Source organism: Ictalurus furcatus, chromosome 29 (assembly GCF_023375685.1).
Source record: "Ictalurus furcatus strain D&B chromosome 29, Billie_1.0, whole genome shotgun sequence".
Lineage (NCBI taxonomy): Eukaryota > Metazoa > Chordata > Actinopteri > Siluriformes > Ictaluridae > Ictalurus > Ictalurus furcatus.
Genome location: NC_071283.1, coordinates 13864723 through 13876213, shown reverse-complemented (window position 1 = coordinate 13876213; position 11491 = coordinate 13864723). Strand labels below are relative to the sequence as shown.

General features: G+C 42.8%; 1 protein-coding gene across 5 annotated transcripts; it reads right to left on the bottom strand.

Moving 5' to 3' along the window:
• Nucleotides 1-1764: 1764 nt before the first annotated feature.
• On the bottom strand, nt 1765-11022 carry ncapg (non-SMC condensin I complex, subunit G). Of its 5 annotated transcripts, XM_053619053.1 has the most exons (23): nt 10996-11022; nt 9984-10101; nt 9635-9850; nt 9286-9514; nt 8931-9076; nt 8700-8784; nt 8375-8567; nt 8128-8277; nt 7842-7982; nt 7211-7334; nt 7034-7117; nt 6754-6936; nt 6513-6566; nt 5794-5904; nt 5593-5712; nt 5240-5467; nt 4901-5082; nt 4597-4744; nt 4329-4499; nt 2992-3118; nt 2714-2758; nt 2546-2615; nt 1765-2434 (listed from the first exon to the last, which is right to left on the bottom strand). In XM_053619053.1, exons 2-23 carry the CDS (start codon nt 10089-10091, stop codon nt 2305-2307), a joined length of 3045 nt encoding a protein of 1014 aa, XP_053475028.1. In that variant the 5' UTR covers nt 10092-10101; nt 10996-11022; the 3' UTR covers nt 1765-2304. The 5 variants fall into 5 exon arrangements, with proteins under 5 accessions (XP_053475028.1, XP_053475027.1, XP_053475029.1 ...); XM_053619052.1 differs by having other exon boundaries at nt 2546-2758; XM_053619054.1 differs by lacking the exon at nt 6513-6566.
• Nucleotides 11023-11491: the final 469 nt, after the last annotated feature.

Below are 11491 nucleotides of genomic sequence, written 5' to 3'. Positions count from 1 at the left end.
GATTCAGTGCAACATAAGATCTTGAGTATAGTCCCGATTTAATTAGATTCTATATATTAAACACTAATAAGTTCAGATTCGATTCGAGAAGCCTTAACGTAATTGTCGAACGTTCGCAATAAATAATCATATATTTATTATGTTTTTAAAAACCTGTTTACAAAATTGATGCAGCTGATGCATTGTCACCTATAGACCAACGAAGTGGTGTTTTACACCACTTATATCGTGATATATCGTGATATATCGTATAAACGATTATCGGTATAGGACTGATTATATATTTTACTGTGAGCAACATTGGATTCTGGAGAACTGATTAGAAAATCTACCAGTAATCTCTTCTCTTCTTAAAGCATTAAAACATGTATGTTGTGTTGCACTACAAGTAGCTTAATCTTCTTTATCATTTTATACACACACACACACACACACACACACACACACACACACACAAACAGAAACACACTGCCACAGTGGTTTAAAATAGTTCCAAACGTTAATGTTTTGCTTGTCGGCTTTGCAACATCACGATATTTAACAGTCTATCGGCGCCTCTGCGTGTCATTAAGGCAGGCGGCATGTTTGAGGACCCGAGATAAATTTTAAACAAACTCAACGTTTGAGCGTACAAAAGCCCATAGGGAACACTTCCGTTTTTACAAAACGAATCCGACGTCCCATAATTCCGGCCTAAATCACGACATGAGCGACTAACCTAAACCTATTTGGTCCAACCTTTCCATCCCATTTTGAAGCTTTGTTTTTTTTTTTTTTTAATGTATTCAAGTTCTCAGTTCTTTCAGCATTATAACCATCCGTTCATGCGTTCGTGTTTAAAGTTCTACACCAAGGTTTCACGACTCCCCTGTATCGTTTGTTATTTCCACAAGACAAGAATTTCCCCGCAGCGAGAAAACGTTAATAAACGTTGAATATTTTGTCCGTGTTTTAACCTTTACGTTCGAAGAATAAAGTGTGAGCACAAGGCAGACGTCAGAACGTGACGCCACGACTACGTTCTTGCGTACAAATTTCCGACTCTGGTACGACACGGTACAAAAGTAGTTCTGGTCGTTTGCGCTTTTGTACCGCCCGTGCACCATCAGACCCTCGTAACTACACCACTAATACCACAATCGTTTCTACGTACAAGGGAAAATTCTTGTCTCGGCGGTTCTCCCTTATACATTTAACAACTTACCGTGTAAATCCGTATCCGAGCTCGTTATTTAAAACGAAGGCATCCCTTTCTTTTGATCTTGATGAAGTGAACTGCACTAGTATATCTCACCCCATCCATCCTCTTAGTGCACTAGCGTGTGTTAAACTCTTTTAAAAACGTCTGAATGTGTTTCCGTGATTAGACGGGTTTTGTTTTTGTTTTTTTACGTCAAACTGTAAGCGTTAATTAAACCAGGGGTTTGATCTCCTTTTTGCGTAGCTGTAACGGTCGTGTCGGTGTTCTCGTAAAATGAATCATTTTGCAGTTTTGTCGTTTTTGTGTTGTTGTTGTTTTGGGGAGGTTTTTTTTTTGAGGGGGAGTGTTGGTTACAGTTGGTTGAGAGAGAGTTCAAAGTAAGTATCCACAAGGTGCTAAACACTGTACAGAGATATAAATATACACTTTATCTTTTCTAATGTGATTTAAACATGTAACAGAATGTCCTGTCACTAGACCAATAAAGGTGCTTCCTTTAAAATAAGGGGAAAAAAAAAAAAAGTCTGGGTTTTTTTTTCCATAAAAAAAAAAAAACAATGCAGGGAGTGACAGAAAATTATTTATTGGGGTTTAAAAATGAAACACTTGAGAAATAAAACGTTATAAAAGAATAATTTGCTCGGGTTTGCAAGTCGAGCGAGTTTTGCTGATGTTATAACAAGCACTTCAACGGTGCTCTCTCTCTCTCTGTGTCTCTCTCTTTTCCGCTCCCTCTGTAAAGGTCAAAACTCTAACACGGAGAACAGAGGAGACTGCAGGGATGATTAATAATAGAGAGGAGTGAACATTGTACAGCAGTGCAGGTTGGGAAAAAAATATATTTATAAACGCACACAGCAAGTAAGCCTTATTAGCAGACTCGTATCAATGTCATAATAAGTGATGAATATTCGTGAGTGATAACGCCTTATATGGAGGTAATATTGCTCATGAAACATATATATATACACACACACACACGCATGCAGACTGAAGAGTGTAGACTGAACACCTCGGTGGTTCAACTTCATCGTCTCCTAAGCGTAACACACAGAGACACGTTGAGATTGGGTGTGTTTGGAGATGTTTAGACTAACCCTGACCTACGCACTGGCTTCGTGATTCATCAGCGCCGTCAGGTCCTGCCTGGTTTTATCCAGAGCTGCCATTTTAGCGCGCCGACTCGGACGTGCTGATGGAGCTTCTGTGGCTTCTGGAACGTTCTCCTCGTCGCTACACATACACACACGAATATACAGTTAGCTACCAGAGTACACGTGTGGATATATGTATATGTGAGCTGATATATATGTCTGTGTGTGTGTGTGAGGAGATTAATACCACCTCTCATCAGAAGACTCCTTCGCTTTAGACTGTTTTTTAACACTCCGGGCCGTCGTGGCTTTCTTCTGACCTGCGCAGCACATCGAGATATGATACACAACGTAACACACATGAGGAGCATTTCACACGAAAGACATAAATAAACGAGAAACAGGTTTACTAGCACACCTCTTCTGGGTCGTTTAGGCTTGCAGTCATCTACATCCACCAGTTCTGTAACGACGAAAAAAAAGCGCAAAAAAAATAAGTCGAAGGGTCGATGTGATGATAAACTCACAGAAAAAAAGTTTGAAGGATATTTGAGTTATAAAATTGAAAGAGAGGTATAAAGGTTGGGTTGATATGGCGGATGTCAAAGTGTGTTCGTGACACGATCAAGTAAACAGTCTGAAGTGTACAACAACGTATCACACAGTGGTATGTACAAGTGTGTGTGTATGCTGTACCGCTGGCGTTTCCATCCACAGCGGTCAGCGCCACGTCCTGAGTGTGTGCAACTCGAACACACTGCTCTCCTTTAAGACGAGCGAGCACTTTCTCCAAGGCTTTCACGCAGTTCTTATCCTTTACCTCCTACACAGACACAGAAACATAAGTACAAACACATGATCAAAGGTTTCTATGGAAGCAGGGAAAAGTCACACATTATCCCATATGTACTGTACATATTCATCCTGTGCATGAAAAAGAATGTGTGTGTGTAGTGGAATGTATGTGCATCCACCAAAATATCAGTGTGTTTACATCATGTAGAAATTACAGTATTTATGAGACGCCCCAGAAAACCCACACAAAAAGCCATTTTTGGACTCGGAAATAAGTTGTTTCTATGGTAACAAACAGTGCCTCAATGTATGTACCAATATACATCTAAAGCCTTCAAAGACAGCCAGCCTGCAAAAGGCTTTCATTCGTGTTCAGGCGTCTTCATTTTGTTTTCATACAGTTTTTGGGGGGTTTTTTCCCCACAGCAACACACTTTTACCTTAAATGTGCAGATTATAAGGCTAGCCTGCTTCTACTAGAGCTATAATTATATGCGTAATATTGTATTTTAAATGCTTAGTGAGCAAAATGGCTCTTAAAGGATAGTTAGAGGCAATGCAGTCCTCCAGGTATGTATTCTGGACATTTTTTTTGCCGTATTGCCACAGCCTAAATCTTCACCGGCATGTTCTGTTTTCAGTTCCTTTGTTTAAAACCCGAAGATCAGGAGCGAATGAGAGAGAGAGAGATCGACCGATATTGATTTTTTTTTAATAACCGATACTAATATTTGCACCCGATAACCGATATGCAGAACCGACGTTTGATTTATTTATTGTTTTACTTCTGTTTTTGACACAATGAGGACACCACCACTGAACCGTTTTATTTATAACAATTTTGTCAATTTCACTTCCTTCTTGCATACAAAACAAAACTTATTTATACACCAGTAAATACAGGGTCTGAAAGAGTGCAAAAAATAAAAGTGCACCGTCACTAAATGTCTTTTTTTTTTACCCTTTTCTTTAAATGAAAGCTAAGATCAGGTAAACAGATTACGTGACTCTGTCTCGAATTTCTTAACACCAAGCTGCTTAAATTACATATCAAGCGTTTATGTAACACGTCTAATTTGTACGTTAATAGCTGTTATAGCGCTCCTGCGTGCAATTCTCAAAACGCCCACAAGATGGCGCCATTTTTCGGTAGATCCAACATTACAAAACCGATAACTGATGTGTGTATGTTGTTGTCCTCTACACTTTACTACACTTGTGTGTAGAGTGAGTGTTACCTGCAGGATGGAGGCGAGGAGCTGCTGCAGTTCGCTGTTAGCGGGTCCCGGATCAGCGCTGATCTCCAAAGTGCTGAGGGTTTTGCAGTACAGGCGCACCTCGGGAGCGGAAGTGTCTCGCAGAATCTCGTTACACACTCGCACGGCCAGAGAGTCGTGCACGCTCGCTCCCTGAAACCCACAGAGAGAAGAGAACACGCCGTGACATAGCCACCCACCCATAACGCAACTCTCGCCGTATTAATCGTTATCTTAGCGCCGTGCGTACCAGAGTCGGAGCACTGGAGCGTGTCAGCTCTACGAAGAGCTCGGCGACGTTGTTGGTGTCGACCTCGGACAGCGGAGATGTGGCCGGGGCGTGGAATAATGTCCGCATGGTGGGAACGAAGCTTTCCTCTACGCACTCCTGATGAGTCCTGAGGGACAAAGAGCGCACGTGAAGTTTGCTCAAAATTCAAAACAAACCAGCAGGATTATCCTGATTGGTTGGATGTCTGTGGTCCAGGTTATTTCTGTTCCGTCGCCGCAGACACGATACACCGTAGCCCCAGACTGAAACGAATCCTGCGTACCTGTGCGAGTGTGTGTAGAGCTGCAGGAACACTCCGATGCAGTGTCTCAGTCTCTGGTCCTCTTCGGTCAGCGGGTTGTACCAGAGCAGAATGAGGCGAGTGAGCAGCTTCACACTCACCATCCTGCCGCAGTACAGCAGCTTACACACACACTCCACCGTCTCCGTGCGCAACTCGCAGATCTATAAGCACAACCTATATTAAATGACACTCATGGATACAGCACTAGCATGACACCTTTGCTAGCTACCTCGCTAACCGTGCTAGGTTACGGTTAACGTGAGAAACGTTTATTCAGAACAGACAGTGGTGAGACGTGCGAGAGTAACACGAACACACCTCACTGTCCAAGAACTCAGCCAGCAGCTTCAGAATACTCTGTATAGGATTATCGTTCTCTTCAACCGGACGGTCTGCTTGTCCGTCGCTGGCATCCGGCCAATCGGAGGTTTGCGTTTGCTGGGAGGCGGCGCTATCGCGCAGGATGTCCAGGCCGTTCAAGAGCAGCTGATCGATCACAGCTCTCAGAGCGCTGATCCTGATCTTAGGCTCGTCTAGCTGGGTGATCTATACACACACACACACACACAACCGGAGACTCGTACAGAGCAAATAGATTTGGCTTTCAGATTTTCAAAAGTGTGAAGGGGCACACCAGTGTGTGTGTGTGTGTGTATGTGTGTGTGTGTTACCTGCAGCAGAAGCACCAGGTGTGTCTTGGCGAGGTCTTTACTGTGGAGCGCTGCAGTGCCCAAACACACTACAGCCATGTTCCTCACTGCGGTGTTGGAGTTTGACACACACGGCAACACCTACAGCACACATACAACTCTCATTACAAACTAAAACACACCTGTGTGTGTGTGTGCTTTAGAGTGAGTGCGAGTGTGTACCAGCGACTCTAGGAGACCGCTGATGGTGGGACAGATTCCTCGGTTGATGCTCATCTGTTTCAGGGATTCGGCACACATCGTCAGACACTTCAGCAACGTCTCTGGGTCATTCTACACACAAAAACACGCACAATTCATAGTAGCAAAACAGCCAGATGATTAACGTAGCTGGCTAGCTCCAAAGCTTTCATTCACAAGCGGTCAGCTCCAGCGTGAGGATTAGTTTCCAGACAGATCTAACTGGGGATTTATTTGTCGATTTGCTCTGCCGGGGAAATATCCATCAATTAGGGAAGAAAATCTTTAGAGGCTTCAGAGATGAAGATCCACAAAAGATTCACCACTGTTTCGAAATCATTTTCAGCCAGGAAGCAGCTTAGTGGATTAGCTAGGAAGATGCTTAAAATATTGCTAATATTTACACCTGACCATCACTCCCATATGTGCTTTCAAGAACATCCCATTCCAGATTTAGACTCCACCCCTTTTTAAAAAAATTTTAAATTATAATAACCTCCAATTTTCTGGGAAGGTTTCTCCACTAAATTGTGTAGTAGTGCAGTTCCGGTTAGGGTTCTCCCACTCCAGCCTTTGTAGAGGGTCAACATATGGGTGTGATGGCCAGGTGTCCAAACACTCTTGGGCATATGCTGCAAATTTTTAAAAAATGAAGCGGACTTAACGCAGGATTGGATCAGTTGGATCTACATTCGGTTTACCTTGATAAAGCTTAGAGATGAAATATTGGAGAGTTCTAGACCTGAAACCAAGAACTGACCAAACACAAACACACACACACTGGGTGAGAATTTAATTAACACTGAAAATTAAATGGCACGACACTAAACTTGCTGAAGTGATACCAAATTTAACACCATGATAATTGCCCAATTAACAGTGTACAATATCATCATGACACTGCTAATAATTGTGTGTGTGTGTGTGTGTGTGTGTGTATACCTTCTCTGCGTGCTGCTCTTTAGCAGGTTCGGTGTGTGTGTTCTCCTGTGCTAACTGGTTCTTCAGCTCCTCTAGCTCGGTGATGGAATTCTTCAGCTCGGCAGCTCGGCTGAAATCCTGAGCACTGATACACTCTTCCAGCTGCTCCTTACACTCCATTATACACACCTTCACCTCGGCCAGCTACAGACAGACAGACAGACCAATGGCGTTTCAAGCCGGTTATTTATGTGGATCAAATGTATATTCCAGAGTGGATTGCATCTACGTGAAGACTCACTCGGACTTGTCTTTTGCGTTTCTCGTCCTCGGTTTGCGTGTCGGCCACGATCGGCTCCCTCACGTCAGATATGATCTCGGCTACCTGTTCGTCACGCACAAAACACGTTTATTCGGCTTGAAAGAATCAGAAGAGCAACGGCACGGTGTAAGGATTTATTCGACATAAATCACGCACCGTTGCGATGCGCTGCTGATCGTCGTGGATAATCCCCAGCAGTCTCTGCACCAGCTGACTGATCAGAGAGAGGGGCGTGTTTGACAGCACCAGCATCTCCTTCAGGACTGCGAGCACGCGTTTTCTGAAATCAATAAATCGGGTACAGGGAAGCGTTTTAGATACTCAAAACACCGACTTCACTGTCCTGTCCTATGCATGAAGTCAAAATTGACCTTGTTAATTCATGTAGTATTAGTTTTCCCCTTAAAGTGCACCTAGTATAGTTTTGAAACGTGCCTAACTTTATTTTAAAGCGCTCATGCAATAAATTTACGTCCATCTTTAACGTGCTCAAAATTTAACGTGCTCAAAAAAAAGTGTCACAAACGACTCGGTCAATGATCCGTTCTAAAGATTAATTCTAAACTCCTCCTTTCAGAGAGCATACTCTGTACAGGTTTGTACAGGAAGTAAATCTGGAATTAATAACGACTCGTTTCAGCCGTTCATAACCGGTTCCTACTTTTGGGAGTCAATAACCCCGTTTGTCATGCGCTTTGATCTTCAATCAATTTTCCTTAGTAGTCTGCAATTCTATACGATAGGATGTAATCATCTTGTGGCCTTGTTCATACAGCATGTGTATTACCTTCCTCCCTCCTCTGCAGTGTCCAAGCAGTCCACTAGCTGGATGAGCTGCTGCGTGATGAACTCCTTCATCATCACAGACTCCAGCTGAGCCAGATCAGCTCGGTCATCTTCACACATGGCTGGAAGGGTCTTCATATAACTACACGCAAAGAACAGTTACACATAATGGTGCAGTTTTACGGTGTGTGTGTGTGCACAAATACTTGTAGTCAGAATCCTTTATCGCCTGCGTTTGAACAGGAAACCTGAAACCCGGGCAGATGTATGGCGCCGTGTGTGTTTACCTGTACAGGTACTCAGCGAACAGAGCAGGTTCGGGTAAGAGTTTGTCCAGAAGCTCCTCCCCCTCGTCTCCTTTACTCTTCACAAACTCGCACAGAGCACGCCAGTACAGCACGTTCTCGCACGTCAGGGCGTCTAACGGGATCAACTTTCTACACACACACACACACACACACACACACACACACTTAATGCAGTGTCTGAAAGATTAAATGTTATGCGAAAACATTTGCATGTTTTCCTCCTCACCTGTCGTCCAGTTTAGCCACGTTCAGAAGGTCATCGGGGGTCGCTGCCATAGAGAAGTGGGCATGCAGGGCAGACACTGCGGTCTCTGCGCAGTTCTCGACGTCCAGTCTGTGTAGTAACTGCAGCATGTCTCCCTGGAGGAGGCGGAGCCAGGATGGAAGGAGTGTCTGCGTCACTACCTCCTTCACTGAGGCTGCACACACAAACACACACACACACACAATTAACACTTATTGCTACACTGACACGTCTCATCCTCGAGATTATATTCTCGAGCCCTACTGATGCGCATGCATGCGCGCACACACACACACACACAGCTAACCTGCAGAGTCGTTCAGTCCTTGCTGCAGCAGGCTGACTCTCTGAGCGATGGTCAAAGCTCGGATATGCACTTTTTCAGCAAGCACCTGAACAAAAACACACACACACACACACACACACACACACACACTATAATTTAATCCAGTCTTCTGACTCACTGTGTAATACGATCTACTTTTTAAAATGACTGATTCGCAAATACCGTGTTGAAATTATGTGTGTGTGTGTATACCAGATAGGCCAGTTTGCGGACTTTCTCTTTAACATCTCGAGTACGTCTGTAGATTTTGGGGAGTGTGAAGGCGGAGGGTGCGATGCAGGACAGGACGGCTCTCCTCACCTCAGGGTTTGAATCGTTCTCCAAAAGCAACATGTAGGCTTTAAACACACACACACTCAAATTATGAGCAGCTCCGCTCTTCCTTACACAATTTCAGGTTAATTAAATAGATGATACATCGCTAACAGACAGAACACTTTAACTAAGTAATATATATATATATATATATATATATATATATATATATATATATATATATATGCGCGTATGTGTGATGGTTGAGTGGATGCTGTAAGGGTGTGTGTACCTTTGACTGTAGGACATTCAGGGTTCTCTGGGTCCTGCAGGCGAGCCATGGCGAGCGCAGCCTGTATCCTGACGTTGGGGTATTTATCCGTGACACGGACCAACATGGCCTCGTGGATCCGATCGCAGAGCCCGTCGTCGATCTGCGCATCCTCGCTCAGGCTGCCCAGCAGCTTGTTCACCAGCTGACACACCCGGAACCGCACCGCGTGGCTGCTCACGCCATGACACTGCGACACGTCAAAATAATAAAAAAAAGAGGTCGAAACGTATTTATTACGGTTCACGATATTCATATCAGAGTTCGGATCACGTTCAGAATTACTGCTTTACGCGCCGCTCTAGATTACCTCCAACAGAAAGTTGAACAGGAAGTTCAAAAATGTATCCTCCTCCTCTTCTTCCTCCTCCTCCGCCTCCTCCTCGCTGACGGGCGTCTCGAAGCTAGCGGCAAACTTCACCACAAAGTCGATGACGCTTTCCACCGCCGGCTCTCGGGTGTACACGATCATCGCGAATTTTAGGCAGCGCAGAAACTCCTCGTGGAACTCTGCCTTATCCTGTAACTACACACACACACACACACACACACACACACAGTGAACTTCAGATATGAAGCTATACCAATATATACAAAACAGCTCACAATGGCAAGCTTCACCAAATCATGGGGATGTTTAGAAATATAACTCGCTTTACCTTAACATACATGTTCTTCAGACTGGCCACCAGCTTGGCCTTGTTGTTGAGCGCTTTCTGAGCGCGCTGGAAAGTTTCACGGATCTCCAGTTTAGAATCAGCGGTCATCTCGATGCTCCTAAGAAACACACAAAATCACTTTGTCAAAATATCCGTAATGTTCGTTGTTAACTTTTACAAATCACTGGAGAGCTCAAAACAGAAAATGAACCTAAAGGCTGAACAGCCTTTTTAAAACATATATTATTTAAAAAAAAAATATATATATATATATATATATTATAATAACTTTTCCCCCATTGATAGAAATAAACATTTGATGGGACTTGGAAAGATCAGGTGATCTCCTGGAACGCTGTATACAGCGATCTTTCCAAGTCCCATCTATGGGGAAAAGTTCTTTTTATATACTTTTTATACCAACTATATCACCAATTAATGTACTTAGATATGCTAAACCATCCATTAATCTCCAAATAAATATATAATATTACCATCTTCATTTTCTAATGATCTCTACACACGCTGTTCAGAAATAATACAAAGTTCTAGTGATGATTTTGGACATTATAGCACGTAAAAAGAATCAGTGCGAAAAGGAATCGATTCATCTTACTGAGTCGATTCACAGGAAATAATCGTTTTGCACGTCACTATTTTAGTAGCGAGCTATCTATAACCAACCACACAACCGTTAAACGAACTTTAATTGTTAAAAGTGACCAGTTGTTAATTAAAAAGTTTAAACTGATTGAGTTTTAAACTCGCACGAAGCGCGAGGCTGCATTGTTAACGTCAACAAAAGCACTGTTAGCCACATAGCTAACGTAGGTTTAAACCAGCGACGTGAGGAAAAACAACCCAAAAATGACCAGATTTCCCAACATAATGTTACATAACCACTGTGGAAAATAATCATTTACGTTTACCTGACAATGTAAGAAAACAACAACAACAATATATTACATATTTTACATATAAGAATCATCAAAAAATGAAAAACAGGACGTACTTTTTACGCTGCTTCTCCTCTTCTGAAAAAGCTCCAATAATCATTCAACCGCCAGTTTTCAAACTCAAGTCTCGCGGTATTTCTCATCTAGTGCGTTTCCTGGACGAGACTAGCATAAGGAGCATGCGCAGTTAGCCTCCGTTTGACCCGCGTTAACATATCCGCCATATTGGACGGGGTTCGATTAAACGGTAAGCCTATACAAGTTTTTGGAGGGACGTATGTTTATTTTCATAAATTCCTCTGTAACTTGCTTTATGTTCCACCGATTTTTACAAAATATATTTTTGTTGCAAACATCATAGAATAATGTCAATGTAAATGTTTATGCACTTTCAATATTTTGTTTGAGCCAAATTACTGGAAACTACAGCAAAGCAGTCCTAAAGTAGGTTGGATTTGCAGTAAGAGATAATAAAAGGTTAGTCTTAAGATATTCCATAGAATATATAACATAATATGTTTGACTAATTATAACAATAGGCATAATATTATG

What these genes read in the sequence shown, in the direction of transcription:
- ncapg (XM_053619050.1), bottom strand. Translation starts at nt 10,091, where the DNA reads ATGACCGCTGATTCTAAACTGGAGATCCGTGAAACTTTCCAGCGCGCT. An exon ending in GTGGCTAAACTGGACGACAG is followed by an intron (nt 8,278 to 8,374) that starts GTGAGGAGGAAA and finishes GTGTGTGTGTAG; the next exon opens with AAAGTTGATCCCGTTAGACG. An exon ending in GCGGTCTCCTAGAGTCGCTG is followed by an intron (nt 5,713 to 5,793) that starts GTACACACTCGC and finishes TGTGTGCTGTAG; the next exon opens with GTGTTGCCGTGTGTGTCAAA.